The sequence below is a fragment of the Carcharhinus amblyrhynchos genome, chromosome 34 (genome assembly GCF_965287045.1).
Source record: "Carcharhinus amblyrhynchos chromosome 34, sCarAmb.v2.hapA, whole genome shotgun sequence".
Taxonomy (NCBI): domain Eukaryota; kingdom Metazoa; phylum Chordata; class Chondrichthyes; order Carcharhiniformes; family Carcharhinidae; genus Carcharhinus; species Carcharhinus amblyrhynchos.
The window spans coordinates 5,043,326-5,065,828 of record NC_137357.1 but is presented as its reverse complement, the minus strand read 5'-3'; the positions used below and the strand labels follow the sequence as shown (position 1 = coordinate 5,065,828).

Here is a 22,503-nt window from a genome sequence, read left to right as displayed (position 1 = left end):
GCATGCTGGTTAGGTGCAAAACTCTCCCTCAGTGTACCCGAACAGGCACCGGAGTGTGGCAACTCGGGGGACTTTAATTGCAGAGTGTTAATGTGAGCCGAAATACACTTTAAAACCAGTCAACATCTTATTCCCTACAAGTCCCCAGCATTGGGAATGGGAATCTCCTGCTCCCGGGGGGCTGCAGGAAGCCTGCGGCTGCGAATGTATCAATGCAGCCAATCAGCCGCGCGTACGCAAAGATCGACATTCCAAAATGGAACGCGGCCCGGGGAAGTGGGCGGGGCCGCGATGATTGACGGCGGCAGCGGCCAATCGGGGGAGCGGAGGAGGTGGGCAGCGGCCAATGAAGGGTTGGAGGGATTCCCTCCCCTGTTGTAACAATGGCGCTGCGGCGGTGCTGCTGGTTGGTGCTGCTGGCCTTGCTCAGCCAGCGGCTGGTCTCCAGCCAGGGCCAGGGAGACACGGGCACAGAGGAGTACCTCAAACGCGAGCACAGCCTGATGAAGCCCTATCAGGGTAAGAATTACCCTTTCCTCTGCACTGGAATGAAGTGCCACCCCCCGAACCATCTCTCTCCATTCCCCAGTGGCGCCCTGGTAAATACCCAGGGTGGTGCAGCAATTACAATCCACAGGTTTTGCAATTCCTGCACTTCCCTGGATGTCACCTTGCTTCCACCACACTTCAGCCACTGTGCACGCCACTGGTGGCTAGGTCACTTATTTATCTTAAAAAAAGGATATAAGGTGGAGGGGTTTGCAAACTGTGGCTGTCACAGTGGTTAACACTGCTTCGCAGCAACAGGGACCCAGGTTCCATTCCTGGTTTGGGCCATTGTCTATTCTGACTCTGCACATTTCCCCTGTGTCTGTGTGGGTTTCCTCTGGTTTCTTCCCAAGTCCAAAAGACGTGCCCGTTAGGTGCTAAATTCTCCTTCAGTGTACCCGAACAGGCACCACAGTGTACTGACTAGGGGATTTTCACAGCAACTTCATTGCAGTATTAATATAAGCCTACTTATGACACTCATATTTAAACTTAAAACAAAATGGGATATAAGGTGGAGGGATTGCTAACTAAAAAGCAAAATCCCAGGGTTGTCAGTTAAAACCTCACCAGATGAGCAACCTCTCTCTACAAGGAGAGGACTTAGGGGGGTGACGTAATTACAATTCTTTGATCTGTCTTCGAGGGAATAATAGAAGGACAGTTTATTATTTTGTTTGTTCACTCGTGTCACAAGTAGGCTTACATTAACACCACAATGAAGTTACCGTGAAAATCCCCAAGTCGCCACACTCCAGCGCCTGTTCGGGTTACACTAAGGAAGAATTTAACACAGCCGATGCATCTAACTAACATGTCTTTTGGACTGTGGGAGGAAATTGGAGCACCCAGAGGAAACCCACACAGTCACAGAGAGAATGTACAGACTTGGGACAGACAGTGATCCAAACCGAAAATGTAACCTGGTCCCTGGTGCTGTGAGGCAGCAATGTGCCCATACCCTAATTAAGATCTCTTGATCTGTCTTCTGAGCAATGACACAAATGTGAGGTTATCCACTTCGGTAGCGATAATAAGAAGACAGATTATTACTTGGATGGGTGTAAATTGAGAGAGGTGGATACTCAGTGAGACCTCGATGTCCTCATGCATCAGTCGCTGAAAGTAAGCGCGCAGGTATAGCGGCAGTAAAGAAGGCAAATGGTATGTTGGCCTTTGTAGTGAGGGGATTTGAGTCAAGGGATAGGGATGTTTTACTGCAATTGTACAGGGTGTTGGTGAGGCCACACCTGGAGTATTGTGTGCTGTTTTGGTGTCCTTATCTGAGGAAGGATGTCCTTGCTATAGAGGGAGTACAGTGAAGGTTTACCAGGCTGATTCCTGGGATGGCAGGTCTGTCATATGAGGAGAGACTAAGTCGGTTAGGATTATATTCACTGGAGTTTAGAAGAGTGAGAGGGGATCTCATAGAAACTTATAAAATTCTAACAGTGTGAGACAGGTTAGGTTCAGAAAGAATGTTCCCGATGGTGCGGGGAGTCCAGAACTAGGGGTCATAGTTTGAGGATAAGGGGTAAACCTTTTGGAACTGAGGTGAGGAGAAATGTCTTCACCCAGAGGGTGGTGAATGTGTGGAATTCACTCCCACAGAAAGTAGTTAAGGCCAAAATGTTGTGTGATTTCTGGAACTCGCTGCTGGGGGAGATAGTGGAAACAGATACGATAGTGACTTTAAGGGGTGTCTGGACAAATAGGGATACAGTTCCCAGAAGGCTCAGGGGTTGTGGCTCAGTCGGGTAGCATGGTCAGTGCAGGCTTGGAGGCCCAAAGGGCTTGTTCCTGTGCTGTAATTTTCTTTGTTCTTTGTCATTTATATTAATGATTTGGATGAGAATTTAGGCATTATAGTTAGTAAGTTTGCAGATGACACCAAGATTGGTGGCATCATGGACAGTGAAGAAGGCTATTGAGGATTGCAATGGGATTTTGATCAATTGGGCCAGTGGGCTGACGAATGGCAAATCGAGTTTAATTTAGATAAATATGAGGTGATGCATGTTGGTAGATTGAACAAGGCAGGACTCACTCAGTTAATGGGAGGACATTGGGGAGAGTTACAGAACAAAGAGATCTAGGGTTACAGGTTCATAGTTCCTTGAAAGTGGAGTCAGAGGTGGACAGAGTGGCGAAGAAGGCATCCGACACTGAATACAGGAGTTGGGACGTCTCGTTGAAATTGTACAAAACATTGGTCAGGCCACACTTGGAATGCTGTGTACTGTTCTGGTACGCCGTTATGGAAAGGATATTATTAAACTGGAAAAAGTGCCCAAGAGATTTACTAGAATGCTACCGGGACTTGATGGTTTGCGTTATGAGGAGAGGCTGAATAGACTGGGACTTTTTTCTCTGGAATGTAGGAGGCTTAAGGGTGATCTTATAGAGGTCTATAAAATAATGAGGGGCACAGATCAGCTAGATAGTCAATATCTTGTCCCAGAGGTAGGGGAGTCTAAAACTGGAGGGTATAGGTTTAAGGTGAGAGGGGGGAGAGACACAAAAGGATCCAGAGGAGCAATTTTTTCACACGGAGGGTGGTGAGTGTCTGGAACGAGCTGCCAGCAGCAGTAGTAGTGGTGGATACAATTTTGTCTTTTAGAAAGCATTTAGACGGTTCCATGGGTACGGTGGGTATAAAGGGATATTGGCAATTGTGACTAGCTGAGGGGATTTAAAAAGGGGGTGGCATGGACAAGTTGGGCCAAAGGGCCTGTTTCCATGCTGTAAACCTCTGTGACTCTGAGAAGAAATTAGATACAGCTCTTGAGGCTAAAAGGATCAAGGGACATGGGGGGAGGTGGGATTGGGATATTCAATGATCAGCCTTGATCAAAATGAATGGTGGAGTAGGCTGGAAGGGCTGCTTCTAGTCACTATGTTTCTGTCAGACTGAACAGAGAGATGAGCGTCTTTACTTGCTGGGAAGGGCAAAAATAACAGGCAACAATATGAATTAAATAGGGACTTCAGGAGAAATGTCTTTAGCTGGTGTGTTTAAAACCTCGAGTCAAGCTGCAAGGGGTGGCATGGTGACACAGTGGGTTAGCACTGCTGCTTCACCGCGCCAGGGACCCGGGTTCGATTCCCGGTTTGGGGCACTGTCTGCAGAGTTTGCACATTCTCCCTGTGTCTGTGTGGGTTTCCTCCGGGTGCTCCAGTTTCCTCCCACAGTCTGAAAGACTTGCTGGTTAGGTGTAATGACCCGAACAGGCGCCGGTCTGTGGCGACTAGGGGCATTTCACAGTAACTTCATTGCAGTGTTAATGTATGCCTTACTTGTGGCTAATAAATAAACTTTAATATTTGCCCAACCTTAATTGCTCCTGAAGGAGGTGGTGGTGAGCTGCTGCCTTCTTGAACCGCTGCAGTCCATTGGCGTAGAGTTCTGTTAGGGAAGGAGTTCCAGGATTTTGACATAGCAGGGAGTGACAAAATCAGCTGCCCTTCTACATTAACCCCCCCTCACTGCTCAGGGCTCTTTGTTCGTTTGTCTCCTGCAGGTGTGGGAGCATCTGGTTCCGGCACTCACTGGGATCTTTACGGAAACACAATGGTGACCTCTCACTTTATACGACTCACTCCCGATCTTCAGAGCAAACAGGGAGCAATCTGGAATCGCGTAGTAAGGGCTGATTTCTTACTTATTTTAAACACTGTTGTGAGAAGCGGGTTGAACACAGGAATGGGACACATTTTGCAACAAACTCTGTGGCAACAGGGCAGTTGCAATCCGGACTGTAAAGGGAAAATGTTGGAAAAACTCAGTGGGTCTGGCAGCGTCTGTGGAGAGAGAAACAGAGTTAACATTTCGAGTCCAATTTGACTCCTGTTCAGAACTAGAAAGATGATGTGGGTTTTGGGCTGTTCAAAAGAGAGGGAAGGACAGATCAGAGATTGAATGACAAAGATAAGGAACAATTGACAAAAAGTGGGAGTGATAGTGTAAAAGTCTGAAGCTTTGGTGCAGAGTGTTCTAGGTGTTAATGGCAGAATAAAGGTCAGTGCTGTCTGAAAGCAAAGTAGAATGTGTTTTTGTTCGTGGGACACGGGTGTCGCTGGCTGGCCAGCATTTATTGCCCATCCCTAGTTGCCCCTTGAGAAGGTGGTGGTGAGCTGCCATCTTGAATCACCGCAGTCCATGTTCTGTGGGTTGACCCACAATGCCATTAGGGAGGGGATTCCATGATTTTGACCCAGCGACAGTGAAGGAGCGGCCGATGTATTTTCAAGTCAGGGCAGTGAGTGGCTTGGAGGGGATCTTGCAGGTGGTGGTGTTCCCCATGTGTCTGCTGCCCTGGTCCTTCTAGATGGGAGTGATCATGGGTTTGGAAGGTGATGTCTAAGGATCTTTGGTGAATGATTGTCGTGTGTATATATAGTACACATTGCTGCTACTGTGCATCCATCGGTGGCGGAGGGAGTGGCTGTTTGTAAATGGGGTGCCAATCAAGCGGGGCTGCTTTGTCCTGAATGGTGTCGAGCTTCTTGAGTGTTGTTGGGAGCCGCACCCGTCCAGGCAAGTGGGGACTATTCCATCACACTCCTGACTTGTGCCTTGTAGATAGTGGACAGGCTTTGGGGAGTCAGGAGGTGAGTTACTCTCAGCAGGATTCCTCTGCTCTGGTAGCCACTGTGTTTATGTGGTGAGTCCACTTGAGTTTCTGGTCAATGGTAACCCCCAGGATATTGACAGTGGGGGATTCAGTGGATGGTAACACCATTGAATGGCAAAGGGCAGTTGTTAGAGAGTCTCTCGTTGGTAATGGCCGCTGCCTGGCAGAAAAGGCTTACTGCTGTTCGACAGTAAAACCAGAGGAACAAAATACAGACTGGCACATCAGGGATTGATGGGGGATTAAAATGGAGGACAGAGTTCATAGTTCAAAGTTGTTGAACTCGGTGTTAGGATCAGAGGACTGCAAAATGCCCATTCAGAAGATGAGATGCTGTTATTCCAGCTTGTGTTTGGCAACAGTGAAGCATTGTAGTAGACCTGTCACAACATGGGTTAGATACAGAGTAAAGCTCCCTCTGCACTGTCCCCCATCAAACACTCCCAGGACAGGTGCAGAACGGGGTTAGATACAGAGTAAAACTTCCTGTACATCATCCCCATCAAACACTCCCAGGACAGGTACAGCACGGGGTTAGATACAGAGTAAAGCTCCCGCTACACTGTCCCCATCAAACACTCCCAGGACAGGTACAGCACGGGGTTAGATACAGAGTGAAGCTCCCTCTACACTGTCCCCCATCAAACACTCCCAGGACAGGTACAGCACGGGGTTAGATACAGAGTAAAGCTCCCTCTGCACTGTCCCCCATCAAACACTCCCAGGACAGGTGCAGAACGGGGTTAGATACAGAGTAAAACTTCCTGTACATCATCCCCATCAAACACTCCCAGGACAGGTACAGCACGGGGTTAGATACAGAGTAAAGCTCCCTCTACACTGTCAAACACTCCCTGGATAGGTACAGCACGGGGTTAGATACAGAGTAAAGCTCCCCCTACACTGCTCCCCATCAAACAGTCCCAGGACAGCTAGAGCACAGGGTTAGATACAGAATAAAGCTCCCTCTACACGGTCCCCCATCAAACACTCCCAAGGCATAGACCAAAGGTTGAGATTCTAGAATGATATCTGCGGGCTTTCCGCTAAATCCACTGGCAGCATATTTTACGTGTGGTGTTGTTCAGTGTTGAATATCTCCAGAGTTTAACGACATGATGCCTCTGTGTGCCTGCAGGCCTGTCTAATGCGAGATTGGGAGGTGCAGGTCCACTTTAAAGTTCATGGCCAAGGGAAGAAAAACCTGAATGGTGACGGATTTGCAATCTGGTATACCAAAGAGCGCATGCAGCCAGGTACAGTATGTGATCTGTAATCTCTTAAAGAAAAGCGGCCAGCTTTTCATCACATGTATTGGGATATATTGGAGGGCATTTTTCTTGTAGCCAAAACATACCTTTCATAGAGTACGTAGGGGAGGGGGTACAGAGTGTGGTGTTGCAGTCATGGCTGGGCTGTGAGAGGGATCAGCTTGATGCACGGTGGGTCCAATCAGGAATCTATTGGCAGTGGGGAGGAGGCTATTCTTGGATTGGTTGGTATGTAATCTCAGACTTTAATATCTTTTTCCTGATAGAAGAAGATGAGATCAAACAAACCTCTGAATCTCATTGATAACATGCTACCGTCCCTCCTGTCAGTTCCAATACATTATTTCTTGGAGGAAAGCTACCAGCATTGTGCTTGCTGGTAGGATTACTGAGAGATTGTCTCCCCTAGCTGAGGGGAGGAGGTTCACAAGAATGATCCCAGGACTGAAGGGTTTGTCATATGACCGGCTGAGGACACTGGGTCTGTACTCTTTGGAGTTTAAAAGGATAAGGGGGAGATTTCATTGAAACTTAGAGAATACTGAGAGGCCTGGATAGAATGGATATGGAGAGGACGTTTCCACTCGTGGGAGAGGCTAGAACTCGAGGGTATGACCTTGGAGTGAAGGGACGCTCCTTTAAAACCGAGATTAAGTGGAATTTCTTCATTCAGAGGGTTTGGTCAATCTGTGGAACTCTTTGCTGTAGAAGGCTGTGGAGGCTGGGTCATTGAGTGTCTTTAAGACAGATAGGTTCTTGATTAATAAGGGGATCAGGGGTTATGGGCAGAAGGCAGAAGAATGGCCATGAGAATCATGTGAACCATGATCGAATGGCAGAGCAGACTCGAGTGGCCTAATTCTGCTCCAGTCTCTTATAGTCTTACGGAATTTATTTTGAATACAAATTCTTGCTCAGCCTTTATCAGCCTTGAATGAATGAGAGAGGAAAGAAATAGCATTAGGAACGCCCCTCCTTGATAGCTTAATGCCAAAGCAAATTAGTGTGGAAGCTGGAAATCTAAAAGGAAACATATTGCTGGAAAGCTCAGGCAGCATATATGGGAAGAGAAATAGTTAATGTTTCAGGTCAGAACTGGGAAAGGTTGTAGAATCATAGAATCCCAACACTGCAAAAGGAGGCCATTCGGCCCTTCGAGTCAGCATCGACCACAATCCCACCCGGCCTCTATTCCCGTAGCCCCACATATTTACCCTCGTCCCTGTGACACTGAGGGGCAATTTAGCATGGCCAATCAACCTAACCTGCACATCTTTGGAGTGTGGTAGGAAACCCTTGCAGACACAGGGACAACATGCAAACTCCACACACACTGACCCAAACCAGGAATCAAACCCGGGTCCCTGGCACCGTGAGGCAGCAGTGCTAATCACTGTGCCACCTTGCTACCTTCTAATTCATAGCCTCACCCTCTCCTTGTCTCTCTAATCTCCTCCAGTTACACAACCCTCCGAGATATCTCTGCATTTTTCCAATTCGGACCCCTCGACCATCCCTTGATTTTTAATCGTTCCTGGCCTGTAGCTTTGGAATTCCCTCCCTACGTCGCTCCTCCTTCAGAACACTCGCAGATAACTTGGATCAAGTGACCTCCTATCTCTTTTATGTAACTTGGTGGCACAGTGGATAAGCACTGCTGTCTCACAGCGCCAGGGACCTGGGTTTGATTCCAGGTTTAGGCCACTGTCTATGTGGAGTCTGCACGTTCTCCCCGTGTCTGTGTGGGTTTCCTCCCACGCTCCGAAAGGCGTGCTGGTTGGTGTTAAATTCTCCCTCAGTGTAACCCGAACAGGTGCCGTATGTGATGACTAGAGGATTTTCACAGTAACTTCATTGCAGTGTTAATGTCAGCCTACTGTGACGCTAATAAATAAATTTAAAATCTTGTTTTATGATGGTCCTGTGAAACACCTTGCGATATTTTCTTACATTGAGGGGGCTGTATAAATCTAAATTGCTATTGCTGAGTGTCTGCTTGGGCAAGTTACCCAAGTTCCCTGTGCGAGCGGCCTCCCAATTTCAATCAGTGCCTTCAAGAGATCATTGAAGAGAAGGATGTGGTGTCAGATAGGAGGTACTGCTTTCTGCAGTTTACTTAAGATATCTCCCTCTTCAGGTACAGTGTTCGGAAGCAAGGATCTGTTTTCCGGATTGGGAATATTCATGGACACGTACCCAAACGAGGAGAAGCAGCAGGAGGTGAGAGTCTGGGGCTGCGGCCTACATTCTGGTAACGTACAGTCCTTAAATACGTCATCTCTCTTGTGTTACAATGTTAAACACCTTCTATTGGGGGCATTTATCGAAGTTAGATTTAGTGCTGCGAAGTAACCAAAATCTGGCCCATATCGGAATCAGTTTCCTTCTGGGGCATGTTAATGCGGTTGAGAGAATAACGTTTCAGGCGCAGTGGTAAGCACTGCTGCCTCACGATGCCAAGGACCTGCGTTTGATTCCCGACTCAGGTCACTGTCTGTGTGCAGTTTGCACGTTCTCCTGCTATGTATGCGTGGGTTTCCTCCGGGTGCTCCAGTTTCCACCCAGTCTGAAAGACTTGCTGGTTAGGTGCTAAATTCTCCCTTAGTGTATCTGAACAAGTGCCAGAGTGTGGCAACTAGGGGATTTTCAAACTAACTTCATTGCAGTGTTAATGTAGACATGATGTGAGATGTCGACGTTGGACTGGGGTGGGTACAGTAAGAAGCCTCACATCGCCAGGTTCAAGTTCAACAGATTTATTTGGAATTACGAGCTTTCGGAGTGCTGCTCCTTCGTCCTTCTCTCACCTGATGAAGGAGCAGTGTTCCAAAAGCTTGTGATTCCAAATAAACCTGTTGGACTTTAACCTGGTATTGTGAGACTTCTTACAATGTTAGTGTAAGCAGACTTGTGACCCATCCTGAGCACCCAGTCCAGCCCTGGCCTTGGACTCACATTCTTTGAGTGTTGAACACTGGAGCCAAGCTGACTTCGAGAGTAAGGAGGAGGAGGAAGGGATTTTTGCAAGCTTGAGCGCAGGAATGGGAGGGATGTGAGGAGTGGGAGTTGACGAATCTTCATTTTAAACATAGTGAGGCAGCATTATTGACAAGAGAAGCATTAATTGTGAGGATATAATGGTGCAAAATCATAGAATCTATAGTGCACAAGGAGGCCACTCAGCCCATCAAGTCTGCAGCAATCACACTCCCAACCAGGCCCTATCCTCATAACCCCATACATTTTACCCTGGCTAGTCCCCCTGACACTCGGATCAATTTAGAATCATAGAATCCCTACAGTGCAGAAGGTGGCCATTTGGCCCATCGAGTCTACAGGAACCACAATCCCACCCAGGCCCTTTCCCCGTAACCCCATGCATTTTATCCTAGACCCCCTGACACTAAGGGGCAATTTAGCATGGGAAATCCACCTCACCAGCATGTCTTTTCGACTGTGGGAGGAAACTGGAGCACCCGGAGGAAACCCACACAGACACAGGGAGAACATGCAAACCCCACACAAGCAGTGACCCAAGCTGGGAATTGAACCCAGTTCCCTGGTGCTGTGAAGCAGCAGTGCTAACTGCTGTGCCATGCAGAAAGACAGAGAGTGGTCCACATGAAGGAAATTCTGCTACGTGGAAATGAAATAATGATTTATGAAACTAATTTAACATCATGATCAAGCTAGTTCTCTGTTCAAAGGATAAACTTGTTTTTTTGTCATTGTTTTTTTAACCCAATGCCAATTGCTGGATAAAATCTCAGTGTCAAGGTTCCCTTCATACCTGTTGCTGGCAATGGGATTGGATGAACCTGCATCACCATGAATGGAACTGTACATCAAGTTTTGCAGTGTCTGCCTGTGCAGTATGGTGGATATAGGTTTAGTGAGGGGGACAGTTTCATGAAAGGCAGCCATATATAGACCCTATAAAATGCCGTCCTACTTGTATGAGATTCCACAGGGAATCTGTGGAAGAGAAGACTGAGCTCAGCAGGGGATCGGCCAGTGGGACCAAGAAAATTAGCAGCACCCTCACTAGACAGGCTGTCTTTGCATATACATGAAATAGGCAGTGCAGACAAAGGTGGATGTTTCACTATATCAACAGATCACAGCTGACTGTCCTTGCTAACAGCACCAAAACTGTAATTAAGTCGTGATTAAGTGACCATTGCCTGAACAGACGTTCCATCTGTCCACCTCTCAAGATTTATGCCATTGCCAATGGGATGTGATTAAACAGCTATTTTCTGGGGCGTACCTATTTGTATTATAAGTAAATAACATACCGGTGTGACTGACTAGAAACAACTATCTTTCCTAGAAGGTGTAAGAAATGCCCTATAAAAAAGGCTGACTGTAAACAGTTGAGCGGAGCAGACTGAAGAAGCCTTAGGGATCGGTCACTCGTGAAAGCTGTGTCCGAATGTGTCATGTGGGTGGCAGAGTGGTTAGCGCTGCTGCTTCACAGCCCCCCAGGGACCCAGGTTCAATCTCGGCCTCGGGTCACTGTCTGTGTGGAGTTTGCATATTCTCCCCCATGTCTGCCTGGCTTTCCTCCGGGTGCTCTGGTTTCCTCCCACAGTTGGGAAAACGTATTGGTTAGGTGCTAAATTCTCCCTCAGTGTACCTGAACTGGAGTGTGGTGACTCGGGGATTTTCACAGCAACTTTGTTGTGGTGTTAATGTGAGCCTACTTATGACATTGAAAAATAAACATTTAAAACAAAAACCCAATCGGACTTCACCTGTGGCAAAAATGGAAATAAACTAATTGGAATAAAATGCAGAAGATCTTTCCGTGCCCCAGGTCATTTCCTGATTTTTAAATGTATTACCAGCCTCCTGATTAGTTATTGCGGATTTCATAGAATCCCTACAGTGCAGAAGGGGCCATTTGGCCCATTGAGTCTGTACAGACCACAATCCTGCCCAGGCCCTATTCTCGTAACCCCATACATTTACCCTGCTAATTCCTCCTTCTGACACTAAGGGACAATTTAGCATGGCCAATCCGCCTAACCCGCACATCTTTGGAGTGTGGGAGGAGACGGGGGAGGGGGTGTACAAACTGTACACAGTGACCCGAGGCCGGAATTTGTTCTGTTACGGAATAGCCTCACCAGGAAACGGGGAGCTCGGGGCTAATGTACGGGGCAGTGCAGCTTCTGGGCTGTGAAGTAAGTCCATGTGTTTGTTCAGTGTTGTAAACCCGTGGCCATTCTCTGTGGCGGGAAATGTGTGCCACTTGGATGGATGATTGAAAGCAATGACGAGTTATTGAAATACCTGTTTTATCTCGTTGCTACTGTTTGGCATTGTTTCCGGGGGATGTCCAGGCTAAGAAGAGGAGATATTCGTCTACTAATCAGGTAGTCCTTGCATTCTGATCTCCATGGCTTTGCTTCCTTTTCTTTTGTATTTAGCGTTCTGCAGTATTTAGCATTTGTTTCATTTCTCCTCATTATTGGCCCAGCCAACCAATTGGTTTCCTGTTGTATAGACTTTGCCTTGTGTCTTGTGGTTTGTTGGGTTTTTTTTTGCCTCTTGTCATCCACTATCTTTGGAGGTCTCTTCACTCCCTCCCCACCCCTCCGCCAACGGTACAGAGGAATCCCTACTTCTCATGGAGGCATCCCCTTCTGAGTTTATAAAATCAGAGGGTTGCTTTGACAGAGAGGGAGGATTGTGCGGTGCTCTGTAGAGGGGGATGCAGGAAAGAAAGCTCGAAGGCCAAGCCATCAGCATGCTATTGTGACAAGGATGCAGAGATCCTTCAGCATGATCTGGACAGGTTGGGTGAGTGGGTAAATCAATGGCAGATGCATATCATTTGGATAAGTGTGAGGTTATCCACTTGAGAGCAAAAACAAGAAGGCAGATTACTTTCGTGTCCCTGCCTCCGTATACTAACTCAGTTCTGAACTAGAGTACTTGTCCATGAAGTTCCCTCCGGTAGACACGACTTTGATGTGGTCTTTCAAACCCTTATTTCAAATTGTTGGTTCTGGCAGAGCTGCAGGTCACAGCGGTTGAATAGAAACATAGAAGATAGGAGCAGGAGGAGGCCATTCAGCCTTTTGAGCCTGTTCCGCCATTCATCACGATCATGGCTGATCGTCCAACTCAATAGCCTAATCCTGCTTTCTTCCCATAACCTTTGATCCCGTTCGCCCCAAGTGCTATTTCTAGCCGCCTTTTGAATACATTGAATGTTTTTCCATCAACTACTTCCTGTGGTAATGAATTCCACGGGCTCTTTGCATGAAGAAACGTCTCTTCATCTCTGTTCTAAATGGTCTACCACGAATCCTCAGACCGTGACCCCCTGGTTCTGGGCTCCTCCACCATCGGGAACATCCTCCCTGCATCTACCCTGTCTAGTCCTGTTAGAATTTTATAAGTCTCTGAGAATCCCCCCTTCCACCATCGGGAACATCCTCCCTGCATCTACCCTGTCTAGTCCTGTTAGAATTTTATAAGTCTCTGAGAATCCCCCCTTATTCGTCTGAACTCGAGCGAAAACAATCCTAACCTGGTCAATTTCTCCTCATATGTCAGTCCCGCCATCCCAGGAATCAGCCTGATAAACCTTCGCTGCACTCCCTCGAGAGCAAGAACATCCTTTCTCAGAAAACGAGACCAAAACTGCTCACAGTACTCACACTCCCCGCTCCTATATTCAAAACCTCTTGCAATGAAGGCCAACATCCCATTTGCCTTCTTTACCGCCTGCTGCACCTACCCCTCTCCCAATTTACAGCCAGTCAGGTAGTAATCTGCCTTCTTGTTTTTGCTTCTCAAGTGGATAACCTCGCATTTATCCAAATTATACTGCATCTGCCATTGATTTGCCCACTCGCCCAACCTGTCCAGATCATGCTGAAGGATCTCTGCATCATCTTCACCGTTCACCCTCCCACACAAATTTTGAGATGTTGCATTTTGTTCCCTCATCCAAATCATTGATGTATATTGCGAATAGCTGGTGTCCCAGTACTGATCCCTGTGGCACCCCCATTAGTTACTGCCTGCCAATTTGAAAAGCACCCATTAATTCCTACTCTTTGCTTCCTCTCTGCCAACAAGTTTTCTATCCATCTCAATACACTTCCCCCAATCCCATGCACTTTAATCTTGCCTCAGTAACTAGTTAAAAGATGTTGTAACTGTTCTGTGATTGAGGTTCAGGCGTGAGAACAATCCCCCCTCTCCTTTCTATCAAATTGGAAAGCAGTGGGCTGGGACTATGATTTTAAGGCAGTTGGTAAGCATGCTGAGCTTCGCATTCACGTAATGATGGTTTTCTTCTTTGCCCCTCAGAGAATTTTCCCCTACATCTCGGCGATGGTGAACAACGGGAGCCTTTCGTACGATCACTCCCGCGACGGGCGGCCCACAGCCATCGGAGGATGCACCGCCCTAGTGCGCAATCTCAACCACGACACTTTTATGGTGATCCGGTACCTGAAGCAGAGGCTCACGGTGAGTGCTGGCTGCGAACAACTTCTTCGTGGTCTCACTGAAATACTCGCCTTCCCAATTCAACCCTCTATTGGGCTGCAGCTGTAGCACGTTCCTCATTTAGGCCACCGTTTTTCCTGTGGGCACCTGGATGTTGGCGTCGGAGCAGGCTCGAAGGGCCGAAAGGCCTACTCCTGCTTCTAGTTTCTGTGTCACCACACAGCTCGCGCTCTCATTCGCAATCTGCCCTCACCCCATGAGGACAGATGGAAAAGGGTGGCACGGTGGTTAGCGCTGCTGCCTCTCAGTTCCAGTGACCCGGGTTTGATTTCCGGCTTGGGTCACTCTCTGTGCAGAGTCTGCGTGGGTTTTCTCGGGGTATTCACCCTCAGTCTGAAAGATGTGCTGGTTAGGTGCTTTGGTCATGCTAAATTTGCCCTCAATGTACCCAGACAGGTGCTGGAGTGATTAGGGGATTTTCACAGTAACTTCATTGCCATGTTCAGGTAAGCCTATTTCAGACATGAAAAATAAATAAATAATAAACTGTCTTCCTATTAATGCTAGGAAGACAGATCGAGGGATTATAATTAGGTGAGACTAATTCCAGTTTTTTTTGAGTCAGAGAACTAGCCAGCATAATCAAGAACCCCACGCACCCTGGACATTCTCTCTTCTGTTGGGAAGACAATACAAAAGTCTGAGGTCACATACCAACCAACTCAAGATCAGCTTCTTCCCTGCTGCCATTAGGCTTTTGAACACATTAAGTTGATCTTTCCCTACAGCCTAGCCAGGACAGTAACACTACATTCTGCACCATTTCCTTTTCTTCTCTATACATGGTATGCTTTGTCTCTATAGCGTCCAAGAAATAATACTTTTCATTGTATCCGATACATGTGACAATAATAAATCAAATCAAGTGTTAAGTTGATCTTTCTCTCCACCCTAGCTATGACTGTAACACTACATTCTGCAGCCTCTCCTTTCTTTCTCTATGAACGGTTTGCTTTGTATAGCATGTAAGAAACAATACTTTTCACTGTATCCCAATACTCTTGACTCTCAAGGGTCCTAAGGCTGTGGTGCTCCCTCCCCCAGAGAGCAGTGGAGGCTGGCTCATTGAATAGATTCAAGGGTGAGCTAGTCAGATGTTTGATTGACTAAAGGTTATTGGGGGCAGGGAGGGAGGGGCAACAGGCAGAAATGTGGAGCAATCAGAACAGCGATGTCATCAGATGGCAGAGCAGGGGCAAGGGGCTGGTTGACTGACTGCAACTGCTATTTCTCCATGTATTACTGTCCCCACAGTGGCTGCAAAATAGACAACTCTCTTGCTGTGCACTTCCAAAAATATTCTCAACTGTTACCTCCCAGCACTTCACTTGCAGGGCTGATTTTCTACTGCTCAACTCTGTCCTGTTCTGGAATTCGGACAATTTGTTGCATTGTCCTGGCCACATTCCTGTGTAGTTCTGAGGCTGGGTGTGTGTAGAATGATACAGTGCAGAAGGAGACCATTCAGCCCATCGAATCTGCACCAACCATACTCCCACCCAGTCCCTATCCCCATAATCCTATGCATCTACCCGAGCTAGTCTTCGCTGACGCGAAGGGAGAATTTAGCATGCCAGTGCCCCTCACCTGCACATCTTTGGACTGAGAGGAAATGGGAGCATCCATAGGAAAGCCAGGCAGATATGGGGGGAGGGAAACGTGCAAACTCCATACAGACAGTGACCCAAGTCGGGAATCGAACCTGGGTCCCTGGCGCTGGGAGGAAGTAGTGCTGATGACTTTGCCACCTTGGGGCATATTCCCCTCTCCCCATTCCTGTGCTTAAGCTTGCAAATCAACTATTCGTACAGGTTTCTGGGCCCAGCTTTGTGTTAAGAGCATGTCCCCTTCAGCAGGGAGGGCTTTATTGACCATCCTGTCGGCAAGGGCAGGAGCACAGAGGAAACCTTTGAAGAGACCTTGGAGTCCTCGTGCATCAGTCGCTGAAAGTAAGCGTGCAGATACAGCAGGAAGGAAAGAAGGTAAATGGTATGTTGGCCTTCACAGCGAGAGGATTTGAGTATAGGGATAGGGATGTTTTGCTGCAATTGTACAGGGCATTGGTGAGGCCACACCTGGAGTATTGTGTGCAGTTTTGGTCTCCTTATCTGAGGAAGGATGTTCTTGCTATAGAGGGAGTACAGCGAAGGTTTACCAGGCTGATTCCTGGGATGGCAGGTCTGCCATATGAGGAGAGACTAAGTTGGTTAGCAGTAGTAGCGTGTTTGAAGTTTATTTATTAGTGTCACAAGTCGGCTTACATTAACGCTGCAATGAAGTTACTGTGAAACTCCCCCTAGTTGCCTCGCTCCAGCATCTGTTCGGGTACACTGAGGGAGAATTTAGCACCCAACCAGCACGTCTTTCAGACTGTGGGAGGAAACTGGAGCACCCGGAGGAAACCGTCCAAACACTGGAGAAAACATGCAGGCTCCACACAGACAGTGACCCAAGCCGAGAATCGAACCCATGTCCCTGATGCTGTGAGGCAGCAGTGCTAACCCTCTGTGCCACCAAAGTTCTGTCAGAAGTCTTACAACACCAGGTTTCTAAGTCCAACGGGGTGGCACCCACCTGACGAAGGAACAGCCCGTTCCAAAAGCTAATGGCGTTTGCTACAAATAAACCTGTTGGACTGTAACCTGGTGTTGTGAGACTTCTTACTGTGTTTACCCCAGTCCAATGTCGGCATCTTCACATCATGACCACCAAAATTCTAACAGAGTTAGAAAGGGTAGATTCAGAAAGAATGTTCCTGATGGTGGGGGAGTCCAGAACTGGGGGTGGGGGGGGCGGTGTGGGTGGTCATAGTTTGACAATAAGGGTTAAACCTTTTAGGACTGAGGTGAGGAGAAATCTCTTCACCCAGAGGGTGGTGAATGTGTGGAATTCACTCCCACAGAAAGTAGTTGAGGCTAAAAGTTTGTGTGATTTCAAGAAGGAATTAGATTTGGCTGTTGGGGCTAAAGGAATCAAGGGATATGGAGGGTGGGGGGATCAGGATATTGAATTTGATGATCAGACGTGATCAAGAGAAATGGCAGAGCAGACTCGAATGCCCTACTCTAGTTTCTACGTAGAACTGACTGTTTGCCCTTTTCAGGTCATGATTAATATTGAAGGGAAGAATGAATGGAAGGACTGCGTTGATATTCCAGGTGTCAGACTGCCGCTGGGTTATTACTTCGGAGTCTCTTCAGCCACTGGCGACCTGACGGGTATGTTACCTTTCTTACACCTTGCACTGTGTGGGGCGATTGGGAAAGTGCTCGATAAGGGGGGAGTAAAAGAACAGGCACTTATAAAAGGCCCGCCATAATTGCAGGATGTCCTGAAGCGTTCTACAATCAAATACTTTTCAGTATGGCAGCTAAGTACTGCACATTGAGCACCCAAACACAGCCATGTGATGGTAAGATCATCTGTCCACCTGCCATGTGGATTGAGGAATAGTGGTACTAAGGAAGTGTTGCTCTGTTGGAGGTAGGGATAGGACATTGGGGAGAACTCCCCAGTGGAGTGGCACCGTGGTTAGCACTGCTGCCTTGCAGAACCAGGGACCTGGGTTCAGTCTGGCTTGGCTACCGTCTGTGTGGAGTTTGCACATTCTCCTTGTGCCTGTGTGGGTTTCCTCCAGGTGCTCTGGTTTTCTCCTGTACTCCAAAGATGTGCAGATTAGGTGGATTGATCATGCTAGGTTGTCCCTTAGTGTCCAAAAATGTGTAGATTAGAGGGATTGGCCATGCTAGATTGCCCCTAGGTGTTCAAAGAATCGTGGGATAGGTGAATTGGCTATGCTAGATTGCCCCTTAGTGTCCCACAATGAATAGGTTAGCAGGATTAGTGGAGTATGCACAGGGGTATATACATGGGGTTACAGGGACAGGAACCTGGATAAAATGTTCTACTGGGGACCGACTGATATAATTTGCAGCGAGTTCAAGAGGGAAGCTCACCGCCACCTCCTCAAGGGACAATTAGGAATGGGCATAAAATGCTGGCCTTGCCAGCGATGCCCATAACCCAAATTGAAGAAGTGAAGTTTGCTGGCTGTCTTGCCCTCAGCTGGTCAGGTGAAATAGCCCTTGAGGGAGCGGTAAGCTGATAGGGAGCTGAGAATCTTCCTTGTTCTTTTCCCTGTAGATAATCACGACATTATATCGGTAAAGGTCTACCAGCTGACAGTGGAAAGGACACCTGAGGAGGAGGAAGAAGATGAAGTATTGGTTCCAAGTGTTGATAACCTGAGCCTACCGGATGGTAAGAAAACATGTCCCACTATTGAACCTGCTCCTGCCACCCTTCTGGGCAGCATGCTCCACATCTCAGCTCGCTGTCTGCCACTGCTTTTTCTTGCCATTTATCTTATGGCCAGATTTCAAAGGGAAAAACGCTGGAAATACTCAGTGCCCCTGGCAGGAGAGGGGAGCAGAGCGACTGTCTCAACCCTGCCACTCCAATAACACTCGAGACCATCCAGGACAAAGCAGCCTCGCTTGATCGGCACCCCATCCACAAACTCAGTAGCAGCACTGTGTACCATCTACAAGATGCACTGCCGCAATTCACAACCACGTCCATCTAGAAGGACAAGGGCAGCAGATATATGGGGAACACCTCCACCTGGAGGTTCCCCTCCAAGCCACTCGCAATCCTGACTTGGAAATATACTGGCTGTTCCTGCAATGTCACTGACTCAAAATCCTGGAATTCCCTAGTTGTGCGCCAACTCACCACTACCTTCTTTAGGGCAACTAGGGATGGGTAATAAATGCTGGCCAGCCAGTGACGTTCATGCCCCATAAATGAATTTAAAAAAAAATTTGATCAACTCTTTTATTCATTTATGGGACATTGCTGGCTAGACCAGCATTTATTGCCTATCCCTTATCACCCTCCGTTTCAGAAGACATTTAAGAGTGAACCACATTGCTGTGTAGGTCAGACCAGGTAAGGATGGCAGATTTCCTTCCCGAAAGGACATCAGTGATCAAGATGGTCTTTACAACAATTGACACTGTTAGGTTTTTAATTCCAGATTTTTATTGAATTCAGATATTACCATCAGCCATGGTGGGTTTTGAACCCAGATCTTGTCCGGGGTATCTGGATTACTAATCCAGTTGCGATACCACTACGCCACCAGCTCCCCCTGCTGGGCGATTTCTTCCTTTATCTCACCAACATGAACCGAGAATCATGTTAATCTTGAACCAGGTGTACCATCCAACTTAAATCAAAGTGCCCGCCTGGGTCACCTTCTAGACGGTAGTGTCTGTCTCCAACTCTCCACTGGACAGGCCTCCCAAGCCACTTAAGGAGTGGGCCAGTTCTGTAGATAGAGGGGAGAAGTGAATGAAGAACACTGTGGCACAGTGGTTAGCACTGCTGCGTCACGGTGCCGGGAACCCGGGTTTGATTCCTGGCTCGGGTCACTGTCTGTGCGGAGTCTGCACGTTCTCCCCGTGTCTGCATGGATTTCCTCCCACAATCCAAAGATTAGGTTGATTGGCCGTGCTAAATTGACCTAGTGTCAGGGGGACTAGTTAGGGTAAATATTTGGGTTTTATGGGGATGGGGACTAAGTGGGATTGTGGTCAGAGCAGGCTGGATGGGCCAAATGGCTTCCTTCTGCACTGTAGAGATTCTATGATTTGGAGACTAACTGCCAGTCAGAAGAACACCATCGTAACTTGCGCAGGAATTGCAGATTGTCAATACTGTAAAGCTTCTTTGGTCTTATTTCATTTCCTCATTTCGATGCAATCAAGTGACTTCCATTAAAGTGAAGAATTGCCTCCCCCACTTCCCCATCTCCTTCCCCATTCCTACCTATTTCTAAGTTATGATCTTATTCTGTGACAGAAGCTAAACTTCTTGTAAATAATGACCAAGTTTACTACCCATGAAAGCACGATCGTTTTTAAGATCTATACCTGCAAGCAAAATATTTTTTTTTACTCGTTTGTGGGACATGGGCGTTGCTGGCTGGGCCAGCATTTATTAGCCATCCCTAGTGGTCCTTGGAGAACATTTGAGAGTCAACCACATTGCTGTGGCTCTGGATTCACGTGTAGGCCAGACCAGGTAAGGGTGGCAGATTTCCTTCTCTAAAGGACATTAGTAAACCAGATGGGTTTTTCTGACAATGGTCGTCAGTACGGAAAGCAACCCTCCAGTCTAGGAGGATGCCATTTAGCCCATTAAGTCTGCACTGACCACAATCTCATTATTAATTCCAGATATAGAATTCCCACGATGCAAAAGAAGGCCATTCAGCCCATTGAGCCTGCACCAACCACAATCCCACCCAAACCTTGTCACCATAACCCCATACATTTACCCGAACGAGTCCCCCTGACACTGAGGCAATTTAACATGGCCAATCAATCTCACCCATACATATTGGGACACTGTGGGGCAATATAGCACGGCCAATCCACCTAACCTGCACATTGTTGGACACCAAGGGGCAATTTAGCACGGCCAATCCATGAACATACAGGTTTGGAGTGTGGAAGGAAACCAGAACACGCAGAGAATGTGCCAACTCGAGTCAAACAGTGACTCAGGCCAGGATTTGAACCCGGGTCCTTGGCGCTGTGAGGCAGCAGTGCTAACCACTGTGCCACCGCCCATCCACAGATTTTATTGAATTCAAATTCCACCATCTGCCGTCGCGCGATTTGAACCCCAGGACGTTAGCTGAGTTTCAAACTAGCGGTGATACCACGAGGCCAGTGCTTGTCTCCCCTTTGCAAAAGCACGTTGCCGCATTGGTTAGGTGTGACGTTGCCAATGGTTTGACCTTGGTGGTTGACTGTGAGATTTCCTGTTCCGAGCAGATAATCTGGATTACGAGCCGATGAGCGGTCTGACCCTATTCTTCATCGTTTTCTTCTCACTCATGGGCCTGATGGTGCTGGCTGTGATCGGGATCATCGTCTTCCAGAAGTGGCAGGAGCAGAGCCGCAAACGCTTTTACTAAGGTCCGGCCACTGAAATGCCACTGCGGACTCAGAAGCTCACAATCGGCGGTGGGGGGATGGACACAACACAGGTTTATTTTCTTCTTTAGCACCTCTCTTCTTGGGAATCATGAGCACTGTGGTTCTTCAAACCTTTAATTCCAACCGTACCGAGGGTGAAAAGCTGTGCCTCAACTCTCGGAACTAGATTCTTCTCACTCCTGAACTCGTGCAATGAGTGCGAGATATGAAATAATCCTCAACTGAATGGGTTTAAGGAGGCAACGGGTGGTAATAATGGTGAAAGTTTTATATCCGTTCCTGTTTTTACTCCAAACACATCTGCTTCAGCTACACTTCACAGTGTGTATGGCAGTGTGAAATCCAGCACACAGTCTCCTTATTCAGAGAATAGAATCCCAACTGGCAAGAGGCCATTTTTGGCCCATTGGGTCTGCACCAACTCTCCGACAAAGCATCTTAGCCAGTCCCTAACCCTGTAACCCCAGCTGTTTACCCCACTAATCCCCAAAACCTACACATCTTTGCACACTGTGGCAATTTAGCCTGGCCAATCCATCTAACCTGCACATAGAGTCATAGAATCCAGAGAGCAGAAGGAAGCCATTTGGCCCATCTAAATTGCACCACAACAATCCCACCCAGGTCCCATCCCTGTAACTCCAAATATTTATCGTCCTAATCCCACTAACATGGCCTATTTCCCCCTTACCTGCACAACTTTGGACATAAGGGGCAATTTATCATGCCAATGTACCTAACCTGCACATCTTTGGAGTGTCGGAGGAAACGCATGCAGACACTGGGAGAACATGCAGGCTTCATAGACAATCACCCAAGGTCAGAACTGAACCTGGGTCCCTGGCGCTGTGAGGCAGCAGTGCCCATCACTGTGCCACCCTTGACTCCTCAATAGTCAAACAACCTCGCAGTATTTCTCAAGACAAGACAATGGGCCGTTGCAGAGTTATAATATTGCTTCGCCAGCAGACTTTTCCAGGACTGTTGCCAGCTGTCAGAAGTGTCCCATGAGGGGGAAAAAAAGAATCGAAAAGAGGAAGATCGTCTTGTGACTGCTCTGTTTTCTTTGGTTTGTAGATGGGAAGGATTGAAAGTGTGCAGTCGATGTTGCTGTTTACTGGAGTGTGTGTTTGTCTTTTTCAGTTGTACTTGTTCGGGGTAGTGGTTTACACTTTAGTATTCACAGGTAGCTTGATTTTACTTCTGTCCTTTTGGAAAACGGCCCAGAGGGATCTCTGGCACAGTAGTGACTTATTTCTGAATGAGGGCTACCGTAGACCTGATTTCACTCCCTCTGCTGAAGAGCACTGGAATATAACTGGGGGAAGAGGGGGGGAGAAGTGGGGGAGGAGGGAGAAGGGGAGGGAGGAGGGAGGTGGGGGGGGAAGGGGAGGGAGAAGGGAGGGGGGGAGGAGGGAGGGGGGGAGGGAGGAGGGAGAAGGGAGGGAGGGGGGGGGGAGGAGGGAGAAGGGAGGGAGGGGGGGGGGGAGGAGGGAGAAGGGAGGG

The 22,503-nt window shown here is 47.8% G+C and overlaps 1 protein-coding gene across 2 annotated transcripts; it reads left to right on the top strand.

The window, feature by feature from the left end:
• The first annotated feature begins 373 nt into the window (after positions 1-373).
• Positions 374-22,325, top strand: lman2la (lectin, mannose-binding 2-like a). Of its 2 annotated transcripts, XM_080217021.1 has the most exons (9): positions 374-519; positions 4,071-4,192; positions 6,322-6,439; positions 8,592-8,674; positions 11,803-11,835; positions 13,787-13,948; positions 17,091-17,205; positions 18,131-18,247; positions 20,833-22,325. In XM_080217021.1, the coding sequence occupies exons 1-9, from the start codon at positions 384-386 to the stop codon at positions 20,973-20,975; spliced, it is 1,029 nt and encodes a 342-aa protein (XP_080073147.1). In that variant the 5' UTR covers positions 374-383; the 3' UTR covers positions 20,976-22,325. The 2 variants fall into 2 exon arrangements, with proteins under 2 accessions (XP_080073147.1, XP_080073149.1); XM_080217023.1 differs by lacking the exon at positions 11,803-11,835.
• The last annotated feature ends 178 nt before the right edge of the window (positions 22,326-22,503 follow it).

Excerpts from the sequence above, each read along its gene's own strand:
- lman2la (XM_080217021.1), top strand. The coding sequence starts at position 384 with ATGGCGCTGCGGCGGTGCTGCTGGTTGGTGCTGCTGGCCTTGCTCAGC. Across the intron at positions 4,193-6,321 it reads GAGCAATCTGGAATCGCGTA|GCCTGTCTAATGCGAGATTG; the intron begins GTAAGGGCTGAT and ends GTGTGCCTGCAG. Across the intron at positions 18,248-20,832 it reads TAACCTGAGCCTACCGGATG|ATAATCTGGATTACGAGCCG; the intron begins GTAAGAAAACAT and ends TGTTCCGAGCAG.